At 40.8% G+C, this 27,246-nt stretch overlaps 1 protein-coding gene across 2 annotated transcripts; it reads left to right on the plus strand.

Moving 5' to 3' along the window:
* tulp4 (tubby like protein 4) lies at positions 1–26,190 on the plus strand. Of its 2 annotated transcripts, none has more exons than XM_015369789.1 (14): positions 1–69; positions 3,068–3,895; positions 11,894–12,022; positions 12,204–12,365; positions 14,527–14,707; positions 16,223–16,330; positions 16,490–16,659; positions 17,310–17,534; positions 17,682–17,916; positions 18,356–18,500; positions 19,147–19,318; positions 19,424–19,517; positions 19,608–22,930; positions 23,586–26,190. In XM_015369789.1, exons 2-14 carry the CDS (start codon positions 3,644–3,646, stop codon positions 23,700–23,702), a joined length of 5,313 nt encoding a protein of 1,770 aa, XP_015225275.1. In that variant the 5' UTR covers positions 1–69; positions 3,068–3,643; the 3' UTR covers positions 23,703–26,190. The 2 variants fall into 2 exon arrangements, with proteins under 2 accessions (XP_015225275.1, XP_015225276.1); XM_015369790.1 differs by having other exon boundaries at positions 19,174–19,318.
* The last annotated feature ends 1,056 nt before the right edge of the window (positions 26,191–27,246 follow it).

Here is a 27,246-nt window from a genome sequence, read left to right on the forward strand (position 1 = left end):
TACAGTAGCTTTCGGGCTGCAGGCGGAGGAAGCGGCAGCAGCAGCAGCAGCAGCAGCACCGAGCCAAAGGTAAGCTCCCTTCAGCCCGCTGGTGTTCCCCCGTCTTTGTTCACACTGACGCTGTTTTTAGTCTCCCCCTTTATTTACTACATAGTTGTGTATTAAAGCTGACGTTATATATAAACTAAATGCCAGAGCGAACAGTTCTGTTAGCCGTAGCCGTCTGTTGAGCGGCGGATGGACGGATAAAAGTGTCCGCTGATGATGGGGGGGCTTCGGGTTCTGCTTCAGCTAGCTGCTCGGCTAACCAGCCACATTTCACTGCTTGGTTTCTTGTTTTTACCCCCCGAAACATCACATTGCTGTAGCTATAACATATAGAATATAGGTCAGATTAAAGCAAAGAAGAAAAAATAAATGAATACAGTTGAAATATAAATGTTTTCCCGATTGATTAATACCGCTGCTGAGATGTTTTGGTGTTTAGAACCTCTGGCTCTACCCAGCATCTTGGCTAGCTGCTGTTAGCTGGCAGTTAACGACAATACGCGGTTATCCTAACAATTTTATTAAGATTAAATGTTTTATTATTGTCGACTGTGTCTTTTTTCCCCATTGTTCCACAGTAAGTAACTGGAGCACCAACATTTTTGTCTTTGTTATAACACCGTTATATGCAACCGTGTGAGGATTATTGGACAGACTTGGCTTACATTTTGGTCGTGTCTGTTAAATTGATCGTCTTTGAATGTTGATGCATCATTTATGTCTCTGTTAATTTCATCTTTGCTCCTTTTGTGTAACTTTGGACATCATTCAACAAAACTTTATTTACTTAGAACATTTTAAAAACAAATTTGTGATACATGAGCAGTTTTTGGGGAAATGAAGGAAACCCTCCCTATTTTATGTCAGACAAATAAATAAACACTGAGGAGTCCTTATTTTTCCATCTGAGTTAGGTACTGAAAAATCTGATTCTCCACACTGAAAAGGGGACATAAATACATAAAAGTGAAACAGAACAAAAGCACACTGACAAGAACAACTTAGTTCTAACTATTAAAGATGCACCAAATTTCTCACTAATGAGGCTGCAAATTCTACAGTTTATATTTCTAATGCATGCATCATCAAAACTGAGATCTTCCAAATTTTCGTCTATAAAACATGAACATACTGTATGTATTTTGATGTACTCTTGTTAGTTGGGTTGGGAATTGATAAGATTTTCACGATTCCGATTTGCTTATCGATTCTGTGAAATGATTAGATTCCTTATCGATTCTCTGAAACGGTTCGATTCCGTATTGATTCTGTGAAACAATGAACGGTGACATTCGTCTACCTTCGCCTGGGACATTCTATTTCTGCCTGCCTCGGCAAAAACAGAAGGCAGTAAACGGGAGCTGCCAGCCTCTGAGCCAACCAGGCTACCCGTCTCGTCACAGTCATCTAAATCTAATGGAGAAGGCATCCGTTTAATGAAAAAGCATTACTGTACAATTTCGGGAAATAAACACATCTCCCCCTGATTTAAAAAAAAAAAAGGCGTCACCTTTCTCTTGTTCCCTGAATTGCAGAGCAACTTCATAGCACATTAAATAACCCCAAAGAGAGATAGGAAATGGGTTTATTTCCAGAAATGGCATATTATTTACTAGGAACAACATTAGGCACCGCCAGTGATATAAAACTAGCTACTTACCACCAGAGCTGCCTTCCATGCCAGTCGTAACTTTAGCTTTTGTCTGGAAGCATCAAAAACATGGCATTTGTAAAAACGTATGCCATGTTGTGTGCGCAGGTGTTTCTGCATGTTTGATGTATTTTATCCTGCAAATGTAATTGTCACTTTGCAATGATTGTAAACCGCCTTGTTGTCATCTTTCTCTTCCTTAAAATGAAGCCAAACGTTCTATCGCCTTGAGCGCTTTTGTCTCGCTTTTCTAGACTTACGCCTGATCACGTCCTACTTGGTTACTGAATGCAGTGTGCGTAACTTGCGTAAAAAAAGTGACGTAGCTGCCCAGAGGTTCTGGTGCTGCTTGGAACCGTTAAGAAAATCGTTAAGCGAGCTGCCAAACAGTGCCATGGAATTGGAACACACAGAACCAGTTCTGAACAGGAACCAGGTTTCGATTCCCATCCCTACTTGTTAGCACTATAAAAGCGATAGACAGGTTAAGGGAAACAAGGTTTGTATAAAAGGGAATAATTCTGGTTTATGCACAAAATCGTAATAAGTTCAGAAAAAAGGCAGGTTTATATTACAGTTGTTATTAAAAGTTATATCAGTGTTTAAGTTTGGAACCTAAATGTAAACTGAAATTGGTATTAGCCAGGAGTAATAATAATAATAATTGAACTATATTGGTCTCACATTGGAGAAATGTACCTCTGCATTTAACACATCCACTTGGGGAGCAGTGGGCTGCCATCGTGGGGCAACCGGGGAGCAGTGTCGGTTTAAGGGTTGTTGCTCAGGGGACCAAGAGTGACAGTCTATGGGAGTGGGGCTCGAACTCAGAACCTCAGGATTCCAAGCTCTATGCCCTAATCACCAGGCTGACACTCCCCTACAACAACAAGAAAAGAGAAACTTTGGCGGCAAATCTCCACCCGATTCACCTCAAAACCAAGCAAAAATTTTCTGTTTTGACTGATCTGCAGGTTTTTAGGATGAACTATAATAGGACATGGAGACCTGGCTGTAAGTTTGAATTCTGACTATTGGATTTTTAACAACCTACAACATGAAGAATAAAATGGAATACATCAATTAGGAGCTATGCTACAGAAACGCCTATTTCTAATTTTACATTTTGATGAAACAGAGGCTTAAATGATTAATTGTTTTTTTTTCTAAAAAAAGGTAGTTCAGTAATTAAAGATCCTTCCGCTGAGGAGCGTAGTCCTTAAACTATTTTAGGTGGTTGTATTAATATTTCATTCAGTAGCTGTGGGGAGCAGGTGAGGGTTTTTCTGAGCCTTTATGTGGTTGGTCTTATTTTTGTTTCACCTGATCATATCTGTGTGATAACATTTATTGTTCTGTGTCACCCAGCAGCCCTCTCTGCAATCGCTGGTGGGAGCTGGAAGAAGCGGACAGGCTGGCATGATGAGGTTCTCCCGAGAAGTTGCTGACAGCTGATAGAGAGGGGTCCTTTCTCCTCCTCTCTTACACGCAGTCAGGAACAAATGAAGAGTACTTTGGACATTGGAAACTGAACAAAAAAAAAGAAAAAATGTCACTTGGGCTAACTGGAATCACTGCCTGGTTGGACATTAGCATGGCGTTCACTATATTGGATGCCTAGGCTGTCACTGTCTTTTGTCGGCTCATCCCTGACCCTGTACCAGCCCAGCAGCTCTCTGTTCAAACATTTCACAATGACTTGAGTGCCTTTTGTTTTTTGCACCCCTGTTGACTAAATTAATTCTTTCATCAACCTGTGATTGATCGCCTTTAATCGCTGTTGCAGATAGCCAAAGGAAAGCATAAGTACTATGCACCGTTGTTGCTATACAAAACCAATAACCTCACAGGAAGAGAGGCACTCATAACAGCGCTCAAGAGAAAAAGAACCTCTCCCTGAGTTGTCCTTTTTTTTCTATATCAGAGGATTAGAAAGCTGCAGGGATGTTTGCTGCTGTGGAGCATGGCCCGGTGCTCTGCAGCGACTCCAACATCCTGTGTTTGTCCTGGAAGGGCCGAGTCCCCAAGAGCGAGAAGGAGAAGCCTGTGTGCAGAAAGCGGTACTATGAAGAGGGCTGGCTGGCTACCGGCAACAGTCGAGGAGTTGTCGGGGTCACGTTCACATCCAGCCACTGCAGACGGGATCGGGCCACCCCACAGCGGGTAAACTTCAACCTCAGAGGACACAATAGTGAGGTAAGTGAGGAGTGATTGAAAAATATCGCCTTTTTCCAAACATCTATTGGTGTTTGTTTGATTCAAAGTTTATTCAAGAAAATGTGGCTCCTATAACCTGCATTGTAGCAAGGTTTGAAAATATCACGTTTGTTTTCATAAGAGATATAAGATGAGACAATATTGTTATATTGAGATGGTCTATGTTGCATTATAATTATACTTTTATGTATGTCAGTAAACTTTCCATCAACCATTTCCCATGTTTATCTACAGCTTTTTGTTGAAAATATGCCTGTCTGACAAAGCTTTCATTCTGAGGGGCTTTTTTATAATTAACGTATAAATAAATAAATAAATATATAGATTAAATCATATATATCACCATTCAGCTTAAAAATATCTGTTTGATTATTTTCCAATATTGCCCAGTCCTACATTGTAGTACAAATTACTGTCAAACTAGAGCTGCATCTATCAGATGGCTCTGTAGCCCCTACTTCCTGATTCTTTCTTCTATCCTTTCACCCTTTAAGGGGTTAACAGTAAGAACACTATCCAGGGTAGTAAAGGAGCTGAATCTGGACATCATTACATGACGCACATGCTCATGGGTGACATTTGTTAAATTAGGACATTTTTCCAGAAAAGGCATGTAGTTATTTTCTGTGTTTTTGAAATTAAATCTGGCAAAAAGCGTTCCACTATCCCCTTTGCTGTGATCGCTAAGTCTTCGGCCTGCTGTAGATACGGTGGAGTAAAAACTGGCTTTGGTTGGTCTGTAAAGTCTGATGTTTCCTCCCAAGTCTCCGAATTGTGGACGTAAACATGATAAAGAACATAAATGCGCCTGGCCACCGTCTAAAAGTCAATCGGTGAAGATAAGAATATTGATAAAGAGAGTATCTTTAGAACTACAGTTACTGAATCCAGCATAGTTCGTCATCTGGTTTTTGAAGAAGAAGTTCTCCCTGTCTAATGCATTGATACGCTTGTACTTCTGCTCCCATTCAAAACATTTTATCTCTCTAGTCTCTAAAATTTCCCACTAACTGGGTCAGATCAGAAACATGAAACAATCAATTCCCAGTTCTAATATCTGCCGTGTTGGAACTGATTGATGCCATCAGCGTACCACAAAGCTGGCATCAATAACACCACACACAGGTTGCAGTTTCTCATTCTGTGTGTGTAGGTGCTGGTCAGATGGAGCATGGTGCTGTGTCAGCACTTCATAAGGTAGCTGAGGGGGGAGTGGATGAATCCCAACATGGAGCGACTGAGGCACAGCGAAAAATGTCATTTAACTAAGCCCACTTGAATTTGGTCCAACACTTATTCAGTTGGGCTGAAAATTTCCTTCTGTTCTGTTTCTGTAGCTCGTGTAAATAAGACCAAACCGAGAGTAATTGGCTTAAATTTCCATTCATTCTCTTTTGGTGGGTTTTACAGATATATATAGATAATAAACTGTTATATAATGTTTGTAATATGCATTATATTGTTAAAACACAGTACAGTATTATATTGTTCATCTTTTAACTCCTCACTAGTATAGTTATTCTTTTACATTTTTTTATGGTCCACATTTGTGTGATCATTTTTTCTATAATCTTTTTTCTGCTGTAAACACCACAATTTCTATGATATATATAATATATATATATATATACGCATAACTTGAACAGATTCTATGCATTTTCATCTTCAATTTACCTCACATAGATGACAATAAACACAATTTTTTATGTATTTTTTATTGAATTAAGTAAAGAACAGTTCATTCTTTCACTTTTCTCATCCCAGGTTCATTACAGAAAAATCTATAAACATCCCACTTTTGACTAAAGCGATAAATAAGTAAATGCCCCCTCGTAATATTTTAGAATTTCCTACGGTGGTATTAAACAGCGTAATGAATTCTGTCAAGCTGGGAAGGAGCTTCATGGTTGGTGGTCGTTTTTCATTTGTCTTATAATTTGGAGTGGATTGAATGATGTGAATACAAGAAAAAGAAAGAAATTTACCCTTATGCTCCTTAAGCCTTCCAATATTGTTCCAAATATTCCCACTTGTTTTAGAGCTAAACCTTTTCTCTGCTTTTTTAAAAAGAGCTTTATCACTAAATTTGTTTAAACCACTTTGTTCTCAGATGTGCTAACACAGCATAGATGATGTGTCCTTTTATCTGAATTAGGATAATCCTTCACTGTTGAGGCTGTTGGAGCCAAGTTCTGGAGATGGAGTGAAGTGTGGATGGTGAGAACCCTGCTGTCAATAGCAGAGGATTATATTGAATCACATTTAAAAGCAGCAGCAAGTCGCATCTTATTATAGAGATTATTTATTTATTGGAATAAATGGTAGATAATATATGATTAGATTAGGGCTTTGCAATTTGCTTTTTTATTGTTGATATCGATAATTATACTTTGTCATTTTAATTATTTGAATAAAGGACATGGGCCATATTGAAATTTTAACCCTAAACCTCTCTATATGTTTCCTTTAACCGCTAATAAAGGGTCTTGCTTAGTTTGGACTTTTGAGTTTGAGAATCTGAATCCTTCCTTCTGCCTACATCCCCCAGAATGCACCTTGATTCTAGATCGGAGTTCAGTAAATCCATAGAACATTATGCTTGACGCATCTTCTATTGCTAATATAAGGGTGTCGATCATGACTTATATATATATATTGATATTGTTTCATTGCCCAGCCGCATATGATCTTTGATTATGATGGGTTTTTTTCAGTCAGATTCATTTCTTTTATTCCAGAAACTTGGAAAAGTTTTCCTGCCAATATTTCCTTTATTTGCAATCTCTCTCTTTATTGTCTGGACTTGGTATAAAAGGCAAAACAAAACACTTTCCTGAAGCTGCCTGATGTGTTAAAGAATTGCTTTAAAGATCTTAACAGCTGTTTTTATCACTAAATGCTCCGGTTCCTCTCTGTATATTGGATAGCTTATACATTATTTAGCTCCAGCTTTAACCCGGGAATAACAAAGAAGCTGTCAGATGTTTTCAGAAGAAGCAGCCATTTTAGACGCATTCACAAGAGACTTCTTAGTGGATCCTTTCCCAAAGGCAGAAATCCCTGAAGGCCTGATTCTGACTTTGCTTTCTGATAAAAAGAGATGAGTCTCATAGGCCCCTAATCCAACAGAGACATATGACCTAAGGGCATAAATGTGTTTACCATTTCATTGTTTTTGACTCATCTGGCTGTGCAGCTTCGCCTTTGGTAGTCAGTGTAACATCTTTTGGTAAATCACAGATTGTAGGCTGTTGATGTTCAGATGTACTTTTATTAACTGTGATAACGGATGGTTTTTGTCTCTGATGATTATACTGCTTTTTTAATTTTCCATTTTTTCAAGCTAGGCATGTTTACCATGCATAAAAATATGACATATAAAGAAATAATCCACCTTTACGCGTTTCATAGTTTTGTGAAAGAATCCAAATTGAGCAGTTCTTTTAATGTGATAGGAAATGGTGATTAGGCATTAAACATTTAATTTAGTTGAAAAGCTAAGCAGAAAACAATACTTATACTAATGCTTTTGACATATTATTTATCCTATTAGTTTAGTTGAGTCTTTTGGTTATTTTAGTTTTTCAGCTTCTAAGTTAGATTTGATTTCTCACAGTGTGCCGATGACTGCTCTCCTTTTTACCCCTGTTCCTTTGAGTACTGTCTTCTACCCTCTCTATCTGACCTCTTGACTCCAGACATCCTGTTCAGGCTTCAACCCTTAACTGCATTAAAAGGGTCTCACTTAATGTGCTTAGTGGAAATGGCCGTACTGTGGTAATCCATCCTCAGAGAGAATGTGTTGCATAACTCCCAAGACTCGCCTGCAACCTCAGGTTCTCTGTGTGCTTCTTCCAAATTCACCAAGGTGGGACCGCCTCATCGCAATCATACACTGGCAGTATACTTTTAAATAAGGTTTTATTGCAAACCAGGCTGACTCATAAAAATCTCAGGTTCTACCTCCCCTAAGGTTCTGTCACATTACAAATCATTCAGACGTCCTCGCTCTTGAATCAGCACAGTTCAGTGCTTTCCTTTAATTGGGTTTTGTGTCTGATTTAATATCTTGTCAGGCCAGGGCAAAGAGGCAGGAGGCTGTGGGGGACCTTCACAGTTGGCTGCGACTTTTTAGAGTAAAACTATTTTATTGATGTGACAATAACATTTATTTTTAGAATGGTTGTGTTTGTATTTCTTTCTTGAATGTATTCCTTTTGTTTATGTTAATATTTCCGCAGCTTATTTGAGTTTGAATTGATAATAATATTAATTGAAATGTATTGATCTCACACTGGATAAATTTACCTCTGCATTTAGCCTATCCTATGTGGGAGCAGTGGGCTGCCATTGTGCGGTGTGGGGTTAAGGGCCTTGCTCAGAGACTCAGAGTGGAGGCTGTGGGGATTGAACCAGGTACTTTCAACCTTCTCAGAGAACAAGCGCACTGTTATAAGGGCCCTGTCAAACCTTCTCGAATTTTGCCAGCATTTGCCTGACGTCCCAGAATCTCCTAAAATGCTGACATACACTGAACTTTCTATGTAATTTTTCAATTTTGGGCGTATACATAGCGAGTCCGTGATTAGGTCCAACAACAGCCTAACTTAAGCATAACTCACAGCAGCGTAATGCCCATGAAATGATGCACAAGCCAGTGTCATGAGGGGGTCAGGGATGCTCGCAGTGGCACCCGGCCTGCATAAAAAGATTTATTTGATCTCGGTATTAGCCTAGCTGCTGTTTACCGCCCGCTAAAAAAAAGAACAAGAAAGTAAGAAGGTTTGCAGTCGCAGCAGAATCAGCGTAATGTTTGCTAGGAATTTTCTTGGTCGTGGCCGTGGGTGTGAACGCAGGGAGGATCCATCACACTCATCTTCACGCTCACCCTATGATGGTTTCCTCCTGTGAACCTTCTTTCATACCATTAAACAGTAGCCGTAAGTTAAGGGCTGGTTGTACTCACCGCAGCAGTGTGTCTCAGTGAGCTTGACGCAGACGAGGAGGGGCATGACGGCGAAAACAGCAGGGATCCAGGTGGAAAAAGGGTCCCAGTGCACCTCACTCTTCTAGCTAGTCCATCTTCATGAGTCTTTTTCCGCAATTGCGTTCATAAAAACAAAACAAGCCGGCCTCCTGTCTGCTGTCAGCTACTATTGCAGCAGAGTGTCTGCGGAGGGGGTGGGGACGTCTTTTTGTTCACTGCGACACTTACGGAGACGACCTAGTTTCGAAGTATAAATCAGCCTTTAGAAACACGTTCAGTGGTCGTCTGGAACACGTCAAATATGTTCATAAGCGTTGGAGATAAGTTATGCATAAGTTAAGCACAAGTTATTGATAAGTTTGGGATAAGCTGGACACCACGACTTATGAGTAACTAACACTTAACGTATGTCAACGATTAGATAGCTTACCTGTAATTTATGCCCCAAGTATGGCATACACTGGCACACGTCACCATATGTCGATGTGTGCAAGCGTACTTCAGCGTGTTCTAGCGTGCTTCAGCGTGCATATAACTTATACAACGTATGCCAGCATTTTTGCCAGATTTATTGTACCTCAGGCACACGCTGGTCTAAATCGTCAAGGTGTGACAGCAGCTTAAAGGGCGGATTATTCTTCTACAACCGCACACATCAAATGTGGCTTGCATCGTTGGTCTGGAATTTTCTAGGGATGCACAGAAGTTTTCCGCCAACACGCTAGGGGGAGCCTAATCGAGAACTTGCGAGAAAAAAACGCCGCATCCCATCACAGAATCAAAGGAAGACCACGAAGGCAGCTTGAAAATCAGGATTTTTTTGAGGTGTGCGACAACGGTTGCAGAGCCCGTGCGCTGGGGGTTTGGTTGCGCACAGAGACAGATTTGACAGTTGCATAGGTTATGCGTCAGAAGTATAAATTGGCCTTACCCACTAGGCCAGCACTCCCAGTTTCAGCCAATTTCACATTGCTGGTTAGTTGGGAATGTTCAGAGCAAAAATTCTGTTTTCCATTCATGACTTTTGTTGAGCTCAACTTGTATTCTATAAAAGTAGTTAAATAGAGTCATTAAGATACTGAGTTCATTTCTGTGGTTGATTGATCAACTATTGGTCCAAATGTTTTGTGCAGATAGGGAGATATCAACAACCCTAGTGCAGCTCCAGTAAATGTTATCTCTTCTAAGTAGCTCAAAGTAGATTATACTGTCTCTATACATGTGCTGCTGGCCTTTGTGTTGTACTGTTTGGACAAGATCTATCAAGGTGTGCATGAGCACAAATATCATGAGTACGCAGACGAAGGTGTCGGGTTTGCATGTGGCTATCTCGCCGCTCCTGTAATCTCTCCATCTCTTGGTTGCACGGTTTCTCCTGTCTGTCTCCATGTGACGTCTGATCTCCCTGATGGTTGCGTCACACTGAGAGCTGCTCAGGTGGCACCATACTCTAATCTTCACACGGAGCTAAGTTTACATCCATTCACTGTTTGATGCCACCTCGTTCGAAGTGCAAGTACACGTGTTGTGCAGCCGGGGATGAGCCTTCTGTTGATTTACTTCCTCTTAATATTTCTGAACTTGTGAATTGTCTTTTTTTTTTTCTTTTTTACACTGCAATAGGTGATCTGCATATATATTTTCCTGTCATATATATTTGTGGTGGGGCTTTTTTTATTTTGTTTTTTTTTTTGTTAATTATTCAAATATTTGTATTCAAAATGTATTATATTATATTCTGTTCTATTGATTTTTTTTAAATGGGGTGCTTTCCCAATTGAATAATAATATTAACATGCTTTCTTTTAGATAATAATTCTAGTTAATGAGTAGATTGGTGTAAAGCATAAGGCATGGATATCCATCTCTTGTTCTTTAGAACTTATTTGATGGCATATCAGTCAGATGGCATATTTGATGGCATATCTCTCCTCCAACCCAGTAACTCAGCTGGGTTGGAGGAGAGACTCATCTAAACCATGAAGGACATTTTATAATCAAGAAACCAGTTTTTTTTTGTTTTTTTTCTCTTTTTCAGACCATGACTTGTTTTTCTAATAACTGTCACTGACTGACCTAAGAACTTTCACTCATCTGAGTTACTAAGATGCAGAGCTGGACATTCCAGGTCCAGAAACTAAAACTTTACCTCCCTCCCTTAGTCTCGGTCACTTAACCAGTTGAATTGTTCATTTCTATGTTGTGAGGCTGGAAATGCAAATGGGTGGAAGAATTGATCTGTATACAGACTTTTTACTTTCCCGGTTCTGGATGGTGCACCTCTGCTAAGCTGAACTAAAACCACGGCCTGTGTTGTGTACTGGAGCATGTAAAGTCCACGTGTTTCCCTCAGTGAGCGGAGCTGCTCTTTTCTTAGGATTACTCTGTTGGGAATAGGCTGAGTCACCGTGCACAAGTCCAGAGAGAAACTGGAAGCACTTAGAGGGATGTGATGAGGACGATGACGGAGAAGCTTGTCATTAACTACTGACGGTCAGGGTTTGATGCACCCCCTGCCCGCTTCTCACACATTAAGGCTATGATAACACGTGTGTAATCTCTGAGGAAAAACATAAACCCGTATGTGTTTGAGTCGGACTTTACAGCTTCTATTTTATTACTGTGGCTTAAACAGAATATGGTATCAGAGCTTATTGTCTATATCATGTAGGATATAAACAGCTCCTTCGAGCCTTTCTCCAAATGAGGTTAACCTACTTTTTCCATTTTCGTCTAACATGATTCTAAATTTAGACTTTCAAATAGTGTGAAGATCAATGTGTCTTTTCAGCTTCTTTAGGCTTCAACTGATGGTTATTTTGAGCAAATTTCACATGCACGAGTGTTTTGATCAAACTCTTTTGTTTTATATATAGTGGGTAAGAGGTTATAAAGTGCCTTTTGGAAAAAAAAAAACCTCTCTTTTATCAGTCTGATGGTTATACTTGTCACTATAACTCTGAGTTTTAACTACTATTGTTTTATTTAAGGTGGTATTGGTGCGGTGGAATGAGCCTTTCCAGAAGTTGGCCACATGTGACACAGACGGAGGAATTTTTGTTTGGATTCAGTATGAAGGTCGCTGGTCTGTGGAGCTCGTTAATGACCGTGGCGCTCAGGTAAAAGGACAGAGAATGCTGCATTTATACTTGTTATAATGACGATAACAGTTCTGTTTAAATCTTTAATAATTAAAGTGTCTATAAATTTAGAATAAAACCCACTTTTTATTTATTGCTTCTTTCCCACAGACTTTACAGTAAAATTCAAATTTTCACTGATATGTAATGATCTCTGTAGGTGAGTGACTTCACCTGGTCGCATGATGGAACGCAGGCTCTCATCTCGTATCGTGATGGATTCGTCCTGGTGGGCTCTGTCAGCGGCCAGAGACATTGGTCTTCTGAGATCAACCTCGAAAGCCAGATTACCTGTGGGATCTGGACTCCTGATGACCAGCAGGTAATCCTGCACATGAATATATGAAGTTTCATTTTCTCTTTTTTTCTTTTTTTAAGCTACTTGATTCTTTATATGCTGGTTTTTTTTTTGGCTTCTTGTAATATACATTATAGGAATAAAATATCTAAATAAATAAACAGATTAAAAAACTATTACTAGTTTTTTATTTAATTGTCTTTGATGCTTTATTAATACCAAACAAAGTTATGTTGTTTAAGGGAGTAAAGAAAAAACAAAACAATCTAAAACAACCTGGCCATATGTGGGGAAGACAATAATTACCTCCTTAACCTAATAACTGCCTGTGTCTCCTGTGGCAATGCCATCTTACATCTCAAAAGCATTGCTCTAACTAGTTATGAGATTTTAAATGGTTTCTATTTAGGCACATAGGCTGTTTTCCAGTCATGAATTCCCTAATAAGGCCATTCTGCTGCATCTGAGATTTAATCTGGACTTTGACTAGGCCATTCCAAAATGTTTAGATTGGAACCGTTGGGTTTAGGTCACAAAATACAGGGCCGATACATCAGGAGTTTTTGCTATCAATAAGATGTGGTAACATAAAGAAGAAACCCCACACTCACACTGTTACCATTATGTCTACCTGCATGCGTGAAGTTATTATTTCTTTTAAATATTGTGTTTCCTTCCTTCCAGTTGGACTGGACAATTATGTGCTTTTTATGGCAAGTTTCGTAAAAAAAAAAAAAAACATTAAAATCTTCCAATTACTGCTCTAAAATCAGAGGCAATGAGCAGGAGTGAAAAAAACTCTTTCACTCTATGAAGAGAATGCAGCTCCAATTAGAAGGCATTTCTACAATTGGTAAAAAAAATCATTAAGTTTGCCCAACTCGATTTATTCAACCCGGCAACTTGATTAATTTGGTTGGATCAGTGTTTTCCCCACAGCCCTTTAAGTGCAGTCATAGAAGCAGCAAGCAGATCCATGTATGCCAGTAGAGGTTACCATTTTTTATTTTTATTTTTTATGTTTGTATAGGAAATGTAACAGGAATGTTTTAGGACAATGAACTCTGAAAAAGGCAAACTTTAAAGGTAATAAAAACAATGAAACCTCGGAATGAAACATCTACATGCTTGTGGTTAGCAACAAAGGAAAATCAAAATAAAACTGCAATGGCAACTTTTGTTAGTAAAAAAAGAACCTATTTTGATTTTTGGCCAATTAGCTCAGCCCTTCCCACTAGATGTGGCAGGGTAGACACCTTTCAGCCCAGAGGGGTCTTCATAATCTTGACCATCAAAACTGGTTTTTGCCTAAAAATCTAATGGAGGCCACTTGTGCATTGCACCTTTCTTTATAAACACAAACTTAACTGACACTAGTGAGGTCTGCAGTGCTTTTTTTGTGACCTCCATCATGAATTGTCTTTGCTCTTAGAGTAATCTTGACAGCTGGCCAGGACCTTATGGAAATATTCACCACTGCTCCATGTTTTCTTTGTTTCCAGAAAATGTCTCCCACTGAGTTTAGGTTTCACGTACTCAGACAGGTTTTATTTAAGGGGATTCAGGATTCTACAGTTCTGTTAGGAATACCACTTATGTGTGTTTTAACTACCCATTCAACAACAATTCTTCATTCCAGACTCTTAGTCACAGAGAATAAAAACCTTTTGTTAATTTTTCACTATAAGTGTTTATTTATGCTGCTTTACATTAAGGAACAGCAAATATGTCCAACAGATTTATGCTAAGTTCAGAGTGGTCTATTTAATACGCTGCAGGGAGAACCTTAACCGCTGTGGCAGCTGTGGACGTGAGTTAAAGAGAAAATCCTGTGGTTTCCTAGCTGATTGTATGCTATCTAAATATAGTTTAAAGTAAAGCAGGTTTCTTTGCTACTATGAGGAGAATCAAACTCAAACTTAAAACTATTTTACATCTGCAATGTCCAATTTTATAGTAATAGAAATGTTAGTTTTTACTTTGCAGACTGGGTTTTTGCTTAAAGTATTGAGACAGTTGAGAACGGGAAAGGCTAGATGATTAATTTTAAATAACAGCAACATTTGTTTGTTTTTTTTGCTTTACTTAAAAATGTAATCTGCTCTGGCAGATTTGTCTTCTCGGAGTGTGTCCCTTTTAGCCACCAGTAACACTTTAACACTAATGATGGTTGTTCTCTCCTCAGGTGTTGTTCGGTACGGCAGACGGACAGGTAATAGTCATGGACTGCCATGGGCGAATGCTGGCCCACATACTGCTGCATGAGTCTGACGGCATTGTTAGCATGTCGTGGAATTACCCCAGCTTCCTGGTGGAGGACAGCAGTGAGAGTGACACAGACTCTGACGATTACACTCCACCCAAAGGTAGGCTTCTCAGACCTTTATCTGAGCAGAAAACTGATCCTCACATGCTTAGCTACATACTTATGCATTAACACCCTCAGTTGTCCATTTGCTCATAAAGAGACACGTTTAGCTGCATTTATTCTTTAAAGTCTTAGCGAAATAGATTCATCTCATACATTGAATCTAGTCAACTTAGACTTGAATAAAAAAAAAAACAGGCCAAAATTATATAATTTACAGAAAGAGCATTGAACGTGCATTTCTTAACCTTAAGACTGAATTTAAAATCTGCACTCAAACATTAGATTTTCTTTTAGGTTTATGCAGTTCACTAGTACTTGTACTCATCGCCATCCGCTTGATCCGGGACCGGGTCGCTGGGGCAGCAGTCCCAGCAGAGACTCCCAGACTTCCCTCTCTGCAGACACCTACTTCAGCTCTGCTCGGGGAAGCCAGAGGTTCTCCCAGGCCAGCCTAGAGACATATTCCCTCCAGAGTGTTGTGAGTCGTCGCCTGGGCCTCCTCCCGGTGGAACAAGCCTGGAACAGCATTCCAGTGTGATTCCCCTATAATTGGAACCCTCTGTCCCTCTTTTAAAGCAGGGGAACCACCACCCCAGTCAGCCAATCCAGGGGTTCTGTCCCCCACCTCAACACGATTTTGAAGAGTCGTGTCAGCCACAACAGCCCAATAACATCTAGAGCTCTGAGGTACTCAGGGTGAATCTGATCCACCCCTGAAGCGATCCCACCGTTGAGTTTTTGACCACCTCAGTGACTTCAACATGGGTGATGAACAAATGCAGCATCAAGCACCACAAACACTTTCAGGCTATGGCCTCTTCAAATTCCTCCTAGCCCCGTGTTTTTTTCCCCAGCAACCACCAGGGCAGTGGCAAGCTTTGCCTCATGATACCTACCTGCTGCTTCAGGAGTTTCTTGAGCCAGCCAGGCTCGATAAGACTCCTTCTGACTCCCTTACTGCTGGTGCCACCACCAGGGTTTGGGGATTGCTGCAATGGTCATCCTATGTGTGGAGAAGAGCCCGACTACTTCTAGGTGGTATCACTCCACCTCCGACACAAGCTCAGGCTTCTATCTCCTTTCATCCTAATTGCTCCCGAGTTGCAAATGTTGTTTTGTTCATGAGCTGTTCTCCTACTGCTCTGCCATTTTTTTCTTTCCCTCTCTTCACCACAGGCCAAGTGGTGAAGCTGAAAAGTGCTTAACTCATCAGAAATGCTGGTTATGCTCTAACTCGATAATTAAACCATCCAATAGAAATTGTTTGCCTCACATAGAAAATCTCTCAATTTGACAACTGGACCGAGAATAAACTACTCTAGATCTGTCTCTTCCTGCCAGGTGGCTTTGTCATTGTATAATTAATGACCCATTAATACTGAGCTACGCTGAATTTAAATATGCAGCTGTCTGTCTAGCTGAGTGATTTTGTCCTTTTTTCTTTGTTTATAAAGCAGTATGCACCATAAGCCTTCTTTAAAAGTCTTTGTTGTGGTTTATGTCCTCGCAGTGCACAGCCAGAAACCACTTCTGACAGTCAGCTTCACCTCTGGAGACATCAGCCTGATGAATAGTTACGATGACCTCTCACCTACCCTGATCCGAACCGGTCTGAAAGGTGCGTTTTTGGTCCAAGAGTTGCATTAATGCTCCCCTACTGTTTCATATTTGATTTCCTCTCCCTTCTTTGTCTAAATGAATGTCTAGCCATTGCTTACAGTGGCTTTAATTTCACGTTAAAGTAACAAATATTTCTTTTCTTTTCTATGTGCTGCAGATGTTGTGGCCCAGTGGTGCTCTCAGGGGGACCTTCTGGCGGTGGCAGGGATGGAGCGAACAGTCCTCCTCTCTGCTGACACTCCCTGCTCTCCTCCCACCAAATGCGCTATTGTCAAATTCTACAATGTTCAAGGAGATCACATCTACTCACTAGACACACCAGCACAGGTGAGATTTAATATGGAAGCTAAGGTATTTTACCCCCATGTGTTTAAGTAGCAGTAATAGCAGGTGGCAGAAATTTGTAATAAGAAAGGCTCTTTTTTTTTTACTGTTTTTAATTTAATCTAATCCAAACACAATTTCAGCCTCCAGCAAAGCAATCTGAGAATTAATTAAATGTTTTTCATTTTTTAATTTAGAGCTTATAATCAGCTCTAACTAAAATGATTGTGTCTGTAAAACAGCTTTACAACAATGCTGCTTTTTATAAATCTTTTTGTTTTAGAACTAAGAGAAATAAGTTTTCACTCCCTCTTTATGTTTGTAACAACGATGCAGTTTACTATACTACTGTTATCCTGCAATCATGCTGGTAACCAGTGGACAGAAACTGCTGACTCAGCACGTTGATCTAAACTATAAGCTTTGAAATGGCTAAAATAAAACATTTCCTTATTGTTAAGAATGTTTTGTTTGTTTAGCATTTGTTTCAGGTTTATGATCAGCAGTTTACACATGGCTGCTGACAACTATTCATTTCTCTTTTATTGCCAGGTCCTTATACACCCTTATAAATATACGGAGGAAGGGAAGAAACTTAAACCTGATAAATGAGGAGTCTAAACGTTGTCCCCTTCTTCTCCTTCCCCCTGCAGCGCCCCATCACCACGCTCTGTTGGGGTCACAGGGACTCGCGTCTGTTCCTGGCATCTGGCCCGGCGCTCTATGTTGTCCGCGTGGATCACCGGGTCGCAGCGCTGCAGCTCCTCTGCCAGCAGGTCATCGCCACAGCAGTAAAGGAGGAAAAAGATGTCGGCAAGCTCACCATGCCATCCCGGCTTTGTACTTACGTCACTTCTGCCTTCGCCCCCACCATCAAGGTAACACTGGTTTGAGGATTCAGTCAGCTCAGTGAAAGTACAGTGAAGGGCTCAGTTAACATTCAGCTGATGATTGCAACTGATTAACTCAGCAAATCACAACTCTGTGGTGTTGATTCTTTCACCGATCAAACGTCATATTTCCAGCCACCCATCCCGGATCCCAACAACATGCGGGATTTTGTGAGCTACCCGACATCTGGGAATGAGAGACTGCACTGCACCATGAAACGTACGGAGGATAACCCAGAGGTGGGAGGGCCATGCTATACGCTGTACCTGGAGTACTTGGGGGGTCTGGTACCTATTCTGAAGGGACGACGGATAAGCAAGCTGCGCCCTGAGTTTGTCATTATGGACCCTAAAACAGATGGGAAAACAGGTGAGGCCCCCATGTGTTTTCTATCAATAACTTTAAAAATTTTGTGTATTCATTAAAATAATGATGGAGCTTATTGGATGAATCACAGAAGTATTTTAAACCTTCTTCAGTTACACATACAGAAAGAGTTTTATAAGATGTCTGATCTATATGTGTGTTAAAACAAAATGGAGAAAAAGCAAAGCAATAACAAGAAACTGTTTGAATGCTGAATATTATTTTTTTTTTTATTTTATTCTGAAAATGTAAGCATTTCTGAGGGTAATATGTTTGGAAATGGTAAAAAGAAAATACTGTCTAAATTTTCTTTGGATGAATTATATGTTTATCTTCTTTGTTCCAGTATAGTGTCAACCTATTCATAGAGCAAAAGTCTTTTTTTCCCTTAGTTGAGATGCAAATTTAGTAAACTTTGTCTCATGCCATTTTGTTTCGTCAGATGAGATTTACAGCAACAGTCTGATATCAGCCATGATAGACAGCTGTAACTGTTCAGACTCCAGTGACATTGAGCTTAATGATGACTGGGTCGGCAAGAAATCTCCCAAGATATCCAGAGGAAGCAAATCTCCTAAACTTCCCAGGTAACTCAGCAAAAAACCTGACTTGCGTATTGGTAGAAATTCCTTCTAGTTATCACAAGAGATTCGTTTTTTGTCATATCTTATTAATCTGTGTAAACAATTTCTGTTTTGTTTTTTTAAATAACTTGCACGTGTTCCCTTCGATCACATCAGAAACAAATTGTCCTATAGATTTTTAATTTTTTTTATTTTGCTGTATCCAATTTTCTTTAATTATTTGGGGTTTAATATTAAAATTCCAGCTTAACTCAAAACGTAGCAGGTCACAAACCCTGACCGAAAGGATCCCTGTTAAATCTGGGATGATATAGTCCAGAATATTCTAAAAATCAAAGATTTTATATTTGTTTATAAGGTTGATTAAAAAGCCAAAAAGCCAATTCAGTTTTTGTCTCATCTTCTTCCACATTTTGTATGTTAGTGATGCATTCAAAGCTTAAGAAAATTTTTAAAAAGTCCTCTGAAATACACTGAAGTTGATGGCTGCAATGTGTAAAAGCTGAAGGGATATGAATACTTTTGCAAGGACACATATGACAGGCTATTACTAAATGAAAACCTAAAGTGGAAACTTGTTTTTTTTTTTTTTTTTTTTGTTGGACTGCATGCCTAAACCTTATTTTTTTATTTGCTACCTTCTCTGTAGAGACTTAGTTTGTCCCTTTACCAACAGGATAAATATAGACCCCAGAAAGTCCCCCAAGCTGTCCCGGGCAACGCAAGAGATCTCTAGGTCGCCTCGTTTACCTATAAGGAAGCCCTCAATTGGTTCTCCGAGTTTGTCACGGAGGGAATTTCCTCTAGATGACATCAGTCAGGTAACTAAGATTTTTTTTTAGGCCGAAAAATAGGCAGCTAGCCATGACACATGTTGTTCTCTTTGCCTTATTTCATAAAATATATCTATGTTTTATATCTTGCAGCAAAATTACCTCGCTCAGGTCACATCCAATATTTGGGGTACCAAGTTTAAGATAGTTGGATTGGCAGCATTTTTACCTACCAATCTTGGTGCAGGTAGGTCATCAACAACCTCTAGGTTAATTCGGTATTTACCGCTTTTTCTTTGTCTCTTTTTCTAATTTCCCTCCTTTTCTGCTGTCCTAGTTATTTATAAGACCAGCCTCCTCCATCTGCAGCCCAGACAGATGACCATCTACTTGCCAGAGGTGCGCAAGATTTCCATGGACTATATCAACCTGCCTGTTTTCAGCCCTAATGTTTTCAGTGAGGATGAAGATGACCTTCCTGTCACAGGCCCTGCTGGAGGCTCTGATGACAACCCCCCCTGTACTGTAAACATCCCTATTGCCCCCATCCATAGCCCCGCCCAGGCCATGTCCCCTGCCCAAAGTATTGGCCTGGTCCAGTCTCTGTTAGCTAATCAGAATGTTCAGCTGGATGTCCTTAGTAATCCAACAGCACCCCCTGCTGGAGCTTCTGCCAGCGGGTCGGACCAAAGCCAGGATACCATCCTGACAGCCCAATACACAGTACCTACCAGGTATTCCAGTCCAGGTCAGGTCATTTTTGGAGGGCTGGAAGTGGGTCGGCTAATGGTTGGACCTCCACCATCTCATCATCCATCTCAGCAACAACAGCAACAACAACAGAGTCAGCAGCAACAGCTTCTACATCATCAACAGGTTCAGCAGCACCAACAGCAGCAGCAGATGCTCCAGCAGCATCACCTACAGCAGCAACAGCATCACCTACAGCAGCAACAGCATCACCTACAGCAGCAACAGCACATTCAGCAGCAGCTCCAGCAGCAGCTTCAGCAGCACATACAGATGCAGCAGCAACAGCAACTGCAGCAGCAACACCAACAGATGCAGCAGCAACAGCAGCTGCAGCAGCAACACCAACAGATGCAGCTGCAACAGCAGCAGATGCATCATCATCTGCAGTCACAACAACAACACCATCTACAGCAGCAGCTCCACATTCAGATCCCCGCCCCGTCCATGTCATCCGGGCAGCCTTCAGGAACAGCCCTGCACCAGCTGCAGATCCAAATCCCCCACCAACCTGGTGATTTAGTAGTTGACAGGACAGTGGGCGGGGAGCATGAACATTTGCTGAAAATCAAAACCACTCGACCGACTCCCCAGCTGGCTGATGGGGATACAGTTGTATTCAGTGCTCCTTTGGAGCTCAGCAAAATGAACCCGCCTCCTCCTTACCCTGGGACAGTGGCTGCGGCTGTTGCCGCTGCAGCTGCTGCTTCTCCGTCGGCTTCCAACGCAGCTTCCAGTACGTCTGGCACCAGTGAAACTCCTCCCCCCGCTGAGCTCTGTGTGAAGAAAGGAGACATGAAACTTTATCCTCCAGGTCAGCAGCAGGCGCAGTACCCCACACCTTTGGGATATGAAAGGATAACAACATTTGACAGCAGTGGAAATGTGGAAGAAGTATGTCGTCCTCGAACACGCCTTGTCTGCAATCAGAATGTCTACACACTCCAGGGACCTGGCAGCTCTGCCACGCTCAGGGTCACTTCCTCTTCATCCTCATCCGCAGCTGAAAAGAAAATCCAGCTTCCCTACACCTCTGCTACACTGAATAGACTCACTGCACCTCGCTATTCCATACCCAGCGGAGATCCGCCTCCCTACCCTGATGTGGGCAATCAGAACAGGAATCCAAATCAGAGGCTCGACAGCAGCCTGATCCATGCAACCCTCAGGAGGAACAGCCGAGAGGCTGCGCTTAAAGTCTCCCAGATGCTGGAACCACCAAGACCACTGCCTCCCAAGGCTAAAAATAATGCACTAGCAGCCTCCTTCCAGCAGAGGGTGCCAACAGCCTTATACACATGCAGCCAGTGCAGCAGTGGATCAGGTAACGGTGGTACTGCACCAGGGAGTGCTAATGGGATAGCAGGGGGAACAATTATCAGACAGGATTTTCCTCCAGGGAACGGAGCTCCTCACAGCACAGTTATAGTTCACTCCAACAGCGCCACCACTCTCGCCTCCCAGTCATCATATAATCTAATGAGTTCACTCGAGGGACCTGGTAGTGCAGCCGGGGGAGGAGGTAACAGAGACAGGGTTGAGTATGTTAACTCAGCATTTACAGAAGATGAGACACTCAGCCAGTCACTCAGGCACCTGGCAATAGGAGGAAATGATCCTTCAGGGCTTGTTGTCAAACGCCCACCTCCCTATCAGTGGGATCCGGCTGGCACAGAGGAGGTGTGGATTCCTCAAGAAAGGACAGCAATTGCCCCCCCTGGACCACACAAACCTCCCCCCCTTGTTCTTAGCCCAGCTCAACACTTGGATGTTACCAGATTGCCTTTTGTTCTCTCTCCAAAGTCTCCTACCAGCCCCAGCGCAGCGTCGTTCCAGGCTGCTGCAGCAGCGACAGGCTACCAGATCTCTCTGCAGTACCCCCCGACCACAGCGTACACCGGAGCTCAGCTCCAACCCATCCCTGGGTCACCGCGCCCCTGCGCCTCCCCAAAGGAGGTGGTGGCACCTGTGGCACTTTCACAGCAGGAGGCCACCCTTGTCTTATCTCCGGGCTATTCTCCAAGCTTAGCTAACTTAGCCTGCTGTCCTCTACCTCCCATGTATCCTGGAGGAGCTTCTTGTGCTGGAATCCCCATCCCCCCCATTGCCCTTCACACACCATGGGGCACCTATAATTCTTGTCCGCCTATGCCCAGTCCCGCAGTGCCACTACCACCCAAAGCCTCCCACATATTAGCAGAAAAAAATGTTCTCTCACCACCTCCTCCTCCACCTCCTCCTCCTCCACCTCCTCCACCACCAGCAGAACTGCAGAGCCATGGGGCATTACAGGAGACGATGGCAGAAGCAGGGGAGGGTTATCAGGAGGTGCTGTCTTTGACTGAGAGCCCTGTGCCACAGCGGTCGGAGAAGTTTGGCAAAAAGAACCGCAAGCGGGTGGACGGTCGGGCCGAAGAGGCTAATGTGTCTCAGTTAGCCGAAGGCAATAAATCAAAGAAAGAGGGCAGGGCTTTGGGGGATTTTAACTCTCTTATCTCCAGCCCACGGCTGGGAGGAAGAGACAAGAAGAAACTGAAGGGACAGAAGGAACAGCAACTGAAGGCAAAGAAGCTGAGCAAGGCCACTGCCAACAGTGAGTTCCAGGACAGCTCAGAGAGCGAGCCTGAGCTGTTCATCAGCGGCGACGAGCTCCTCAATCAGTGCCAGAGCGGTAAGAAGGGCTGGAAGAGTAAAAGGAATATGAGGGCCGCCAGTGAGCTGGACGAGATCAAATGTCGGAAAGCGAATGAGAAGGAGGACAGAGGACTTGGCAGCCAGGGGTTTGTGTATGTGATGGCCAACAAGCAGCCTCTGTGGAATGAAGCCACGCAGGTCTACCAGCTGGACTTTGGAGGCCGAGTCACTCAGGAGTCAGCCAAGAACTTTCAAATTGAGCTGGAGGGCCGGCAGGTTAGTGGAGTTCAGTTCTGCTTACTTCATGTTTTGCTGTGTTAGTAGGGAGCTGCTGGTTTATAGGGAAACAATTCTAGACAGGATTATTATGGGTAGTATTGAAATTATTATTAATTAGCTCTAACAAATGGGTCTGGAAGCATTTAATGCACAGAAAGAACACTGAAATCCCATTTTATTTGAGGTTTTTCTTCCATTTTGATTTCTAAATTCAATGATTAAAAAAAATGTAGTCAAATTAAATATGTCTATGTTTACTGTTAAAATATATATATTATTTTAAAAGATCAATTTTAAGATATCTTGTATTTATTTATTTTAGCACATAGATCCCCTTCTAGCCTGCTTCCTCTTCGTTTGACATGTTCTTTAACCACAGACTATGGGACTAAACCTCTTATATCTACCATCTCGTTGCCTTAGTCTTGAAAAGAAGTACCGGTAATTGAAAATCTTAAAATCCAGCAATATGAAGCAGGAATTAGTCTTTCCACTTCTTTACCTGAGATTTAGCTTCATTTTCAAATAGAGCTATGTCAGATATCGACATATCTTAAATATATTTTTGGCATAAATAATCCATAGATATATTTGGCATGTGGAGTTTAAAAGCATGACGTTGTTTTCTTTTTGCAAACAATAAACCTTCTAGGTGATGCAGTTTGGCCGGATTGATGGAAACGCCTACATCCTGGACTTCCAGTACCCCTTCTCTGCAGTTCAGGCATTCGCAGTGGCTTTGGCCAACGTCACTCAGCGCCTCAAATGAGATGTCTCATACCAACACCCCCTGAAACATACCTTAATTTTAAATGCAACCTGCTGAAGGAGCACAGTTGTTTGGTTTGGGGATTAAACTCTTAAAATGGATTTTGGAGAAAAAGACTGAAATCAACCGTGGAGAATAGATGGAAATGCAATCACACTGCACTACACAATGCTGCCACAAAACACGGTGCAATAAGCATTGACTGCGTTTGTTGGATCTGCTCCGTTCTGCATTCGGTGGCACCCACCAAGCACGTCGGGCCAAAGAGCTGAGCTTGGGTTATCATCATGCAAATAAATGCTGCTTTGGGTAGAGAACGTTTTTCTTTCTTTTCTTTTTTTTGTTCTTTTTTTCAGAAAGGTAAGATTGTTAAAGTGCAGTTAAAAACGCAGCAGTAATACTTGAAAACCACACTCTGGAGGTTAAATAACTTTTTCCAGAGCGCACAGGTACTACTGGGCACTGAAATCCATTGCTGTACAAAACTTTAGTGAAACAGTTACTACTTTATTAAACTGCTTTTGCTTATAGTTTATAAAATGAGGTTACATAGGTGAGGTTTTTGTTCTCTACCATTCCTGTTGTTTCTATCTCAGTCTGTTTAGGCTGGAAGTTAGGCTGATATATGCATCATTTAGGAGCACTACTAAAGTTACGACTTTTTACTGTTTCTGGAAGGAAAACAAGCATTGGTCTTTATCAAATCTGTTTTGAAGGATTAAAAAAAGGCACCCTGATTTACTTAATAATTTATATGTACACTTTGTTTAACTTTCCAGATATGGATTTTTTTTAATAAGAAAATACTGTTATTGTTGAAGATATTTACCCCTCAGATATTTTCATCCCATTTTTTTCTTAGCGGCTTTATTCGGGGACGGTGAGTTGAAATATTGCTGTACCCTCGGGAGTATTCAGGTGGGAGTGGTTTACAGAATAGCTTTGGCTGACATACGTCATACTTCAATATCTACATCTGGTGACACTGGCGCAAAAAAAAAAAGTCGCCAAGGCCTCGACTGAACAATTTAACCTCTGGCATGAAGTGATAATGTCACCTGTTGTCACTTCTGTGAAGTGAGTACGTATTTGGGAGCAGTCTTTGCTCTTTAGGACCACACTTAAACATCTAAGCATGGTACAGGAAATATTTTTGTATATTTCACCTTTGCCATTTCATACTCTTCTCAGAAGGCATGTAAATAAATTGGAGAGGTAAACGATGTAAAGAGACTTAAGAGGCTCTTAGAGGTTTACACCTCGGCTCCACTGTGTGTTATTTCAGGTGTGAAGTGAAGCTGTAACACCATAGAGTAACTGTTAAGCTAAAACGTCACTCAGTCTAATAAGACTACATTAAAGAATGAAGCTTAGGAAATCTATCTTCTTCGTAAGCTGACTGTGCAAACTGAGAGACATGTAAAGCTGTTTAATCGTGGGAAACGGTGAAGTGCAAAGGGCATATATGCATTCATTTCTGATTCCGCTAAAAAAGTGTTTTGGCCTAGTAAAAAAGGAAAGGTGCTGTATGGCTAAACCGAAATTTGTGCCAAAATATCTACTCGCAATTTTAGAATAAATATAGTCCAAAGGGGAAGAACCAATTGTATTTTCATAGTTGATTTTTTTTTGTGATTTATCACATTTGATGGCAATCTTTCCTGAATTTGAAAAGATGCATGTTGGTTGTAGGAATGGGGACTGAATGAAGATAAGAGAATAATTAAGAAAAAAAAAAACAACAAAAAAATAAAACTCAAGCATGTCATGACAAAACCCTTTTTTGTGTTAGCTGTGCAATATTTTGTAGGAGAAAATTATGTCTATGTTGCTTTCAACCATGTTTTGATACCGTTCTTTTAGTTCAGTATCTGAGATTGCTGGTCTGTGGATTTTAATTTATGAGATTATTTTCTGAAAGGATGAAACGTATCTATACATACTGTATATTGTGGAGTTTTCCAAACATTTTTTATGCGTTTTGATTTGTTTTTAACGAGTGTAGCCCAAGTTGTGGGGTTGGGGATGAGTTTGCTCTGGATTGTTATAAAAAGAAAAAAAAAAAGATGCGAATGAGTAGGGGCCCAGTTTAATGTAGATGGTAGACTAGTGTAAGTGTCCAGTCGAGGTGTGTTTGTGTTCAGCTGTGCAGTCAATCCCATCAGTGTTAAATCTATTATATTTAAATGTGTCATGGCTTCTACACATTCAAACACACAGTCTTCACTGAGTTGATGTTCAGCATTTCTTCTGGTCTTGGTTAAGCATTCACTTTAAACCACCAATGAACTGTGGTAGATATTTTAGGATTGGACTTTTTCTTTAGAAAATGTAGTTGCAGGTTCAGACTAAACTGACAAAAACACTTGAAAGAATCTGATGACTATGGTGACTGAACGTAAATAGTGGATGGATAGTAAGGCATGCCATGTAAATTATTTTATAACTGTATATGTCACTCATCTTTTTAATAAAAATGTCATTGTTTGAGAGAACATCGTGCCTTGCTTCTTGATATACAATTTTCTTTTCTTTTTTATAACTGAAGGTCATTTTGCTATAGTTCAGGCAAAGGGTCAAATGTGGAACTGGGTAGCCAGCAACACTGGAACACCACAATGGGTCTGTACTCTCACTTTTACACACACACAAAAAAAAAAAAAAACTGGAGTACAAGACAGACTCTTGATATCTGCAGAAAAACTCAGATGACTGGTTTTGGAGTGAAGCAGAGTTGGACAATACCCTGAAGCTTTGTGGAACAATGTGTAACATTAATCTCATCCTGATGTAAATAAAACAAAGGTGCTGATTCAAGAGAAACAGGCCAAACACTATTACCACGATGGGAGTAGAAGTGGAAGAGTGTAAATATCTTAGTGTTTCACCTAGACTTGGAAACACACCTGTAAGGCCCTCTACAAGAAGCGAGAGAGCAGGTAGTTCAGTTTAGGTTTTTAAGTGTTTGCATTAATCAGGATTCATGCGGGTCATTAAAAGTCATTAAAATATTCTTTTTTTAAATTAAGGCCTTAATTGGCATTAAAATTCATTAATTGTGATTATCGTGGCATTTAAAATGCTTTATTTAAACAAAGAAAATATGTTTATAAAACTGTTTTGTCAGATATATATCAATAATATATTTGTGCGGAACTGCTTCCGGTTGATCTTAAAGCCATGTGTTTGGAAAAGAAGCTTGAGGTGGAGAAAAAGCTACAGAATGGAAAAATGCAAATTTCAACAAAAGTGGCTGGAAAACGAGGTATTTGGGACATGGAAGCAGCCAATCAATGGCAAAGATGACGAAGGATTTTGCTGTTTATATTTATATATACATGTGTGTGTGTATGTATATGTGTGTATATATGTATTAGTGTATATATGTATGTGTGCATATGTGTATGTATATATATGTGTATATAAGTGTATATATGTATATATATATAAATGTGTATATGTATGCATATATATGTGTATATGTATGCATATAAATGTGTATATGTATGCATATAAATGTGTATATGTATGCATATATATATAT

Source organism: Cyprinodon variegatus, unplaced genomic scaffold (genome assembly GCF_000732505.1).
Source record: "Cyprinodon variegatus isolate N-32 unplaced genomic scaffold, C_variegatus-1.0 Scaffold38, whole genome shotgun sequence".
Classification (NCBI taxonomy): domain Eukaryota; kingdom Metazoa; phylum Chordata; class Actinopteri; order Cyprinodontiformes; family Cyprinodontidae; genus Cyprinodon; species Cyprinodon variegatus.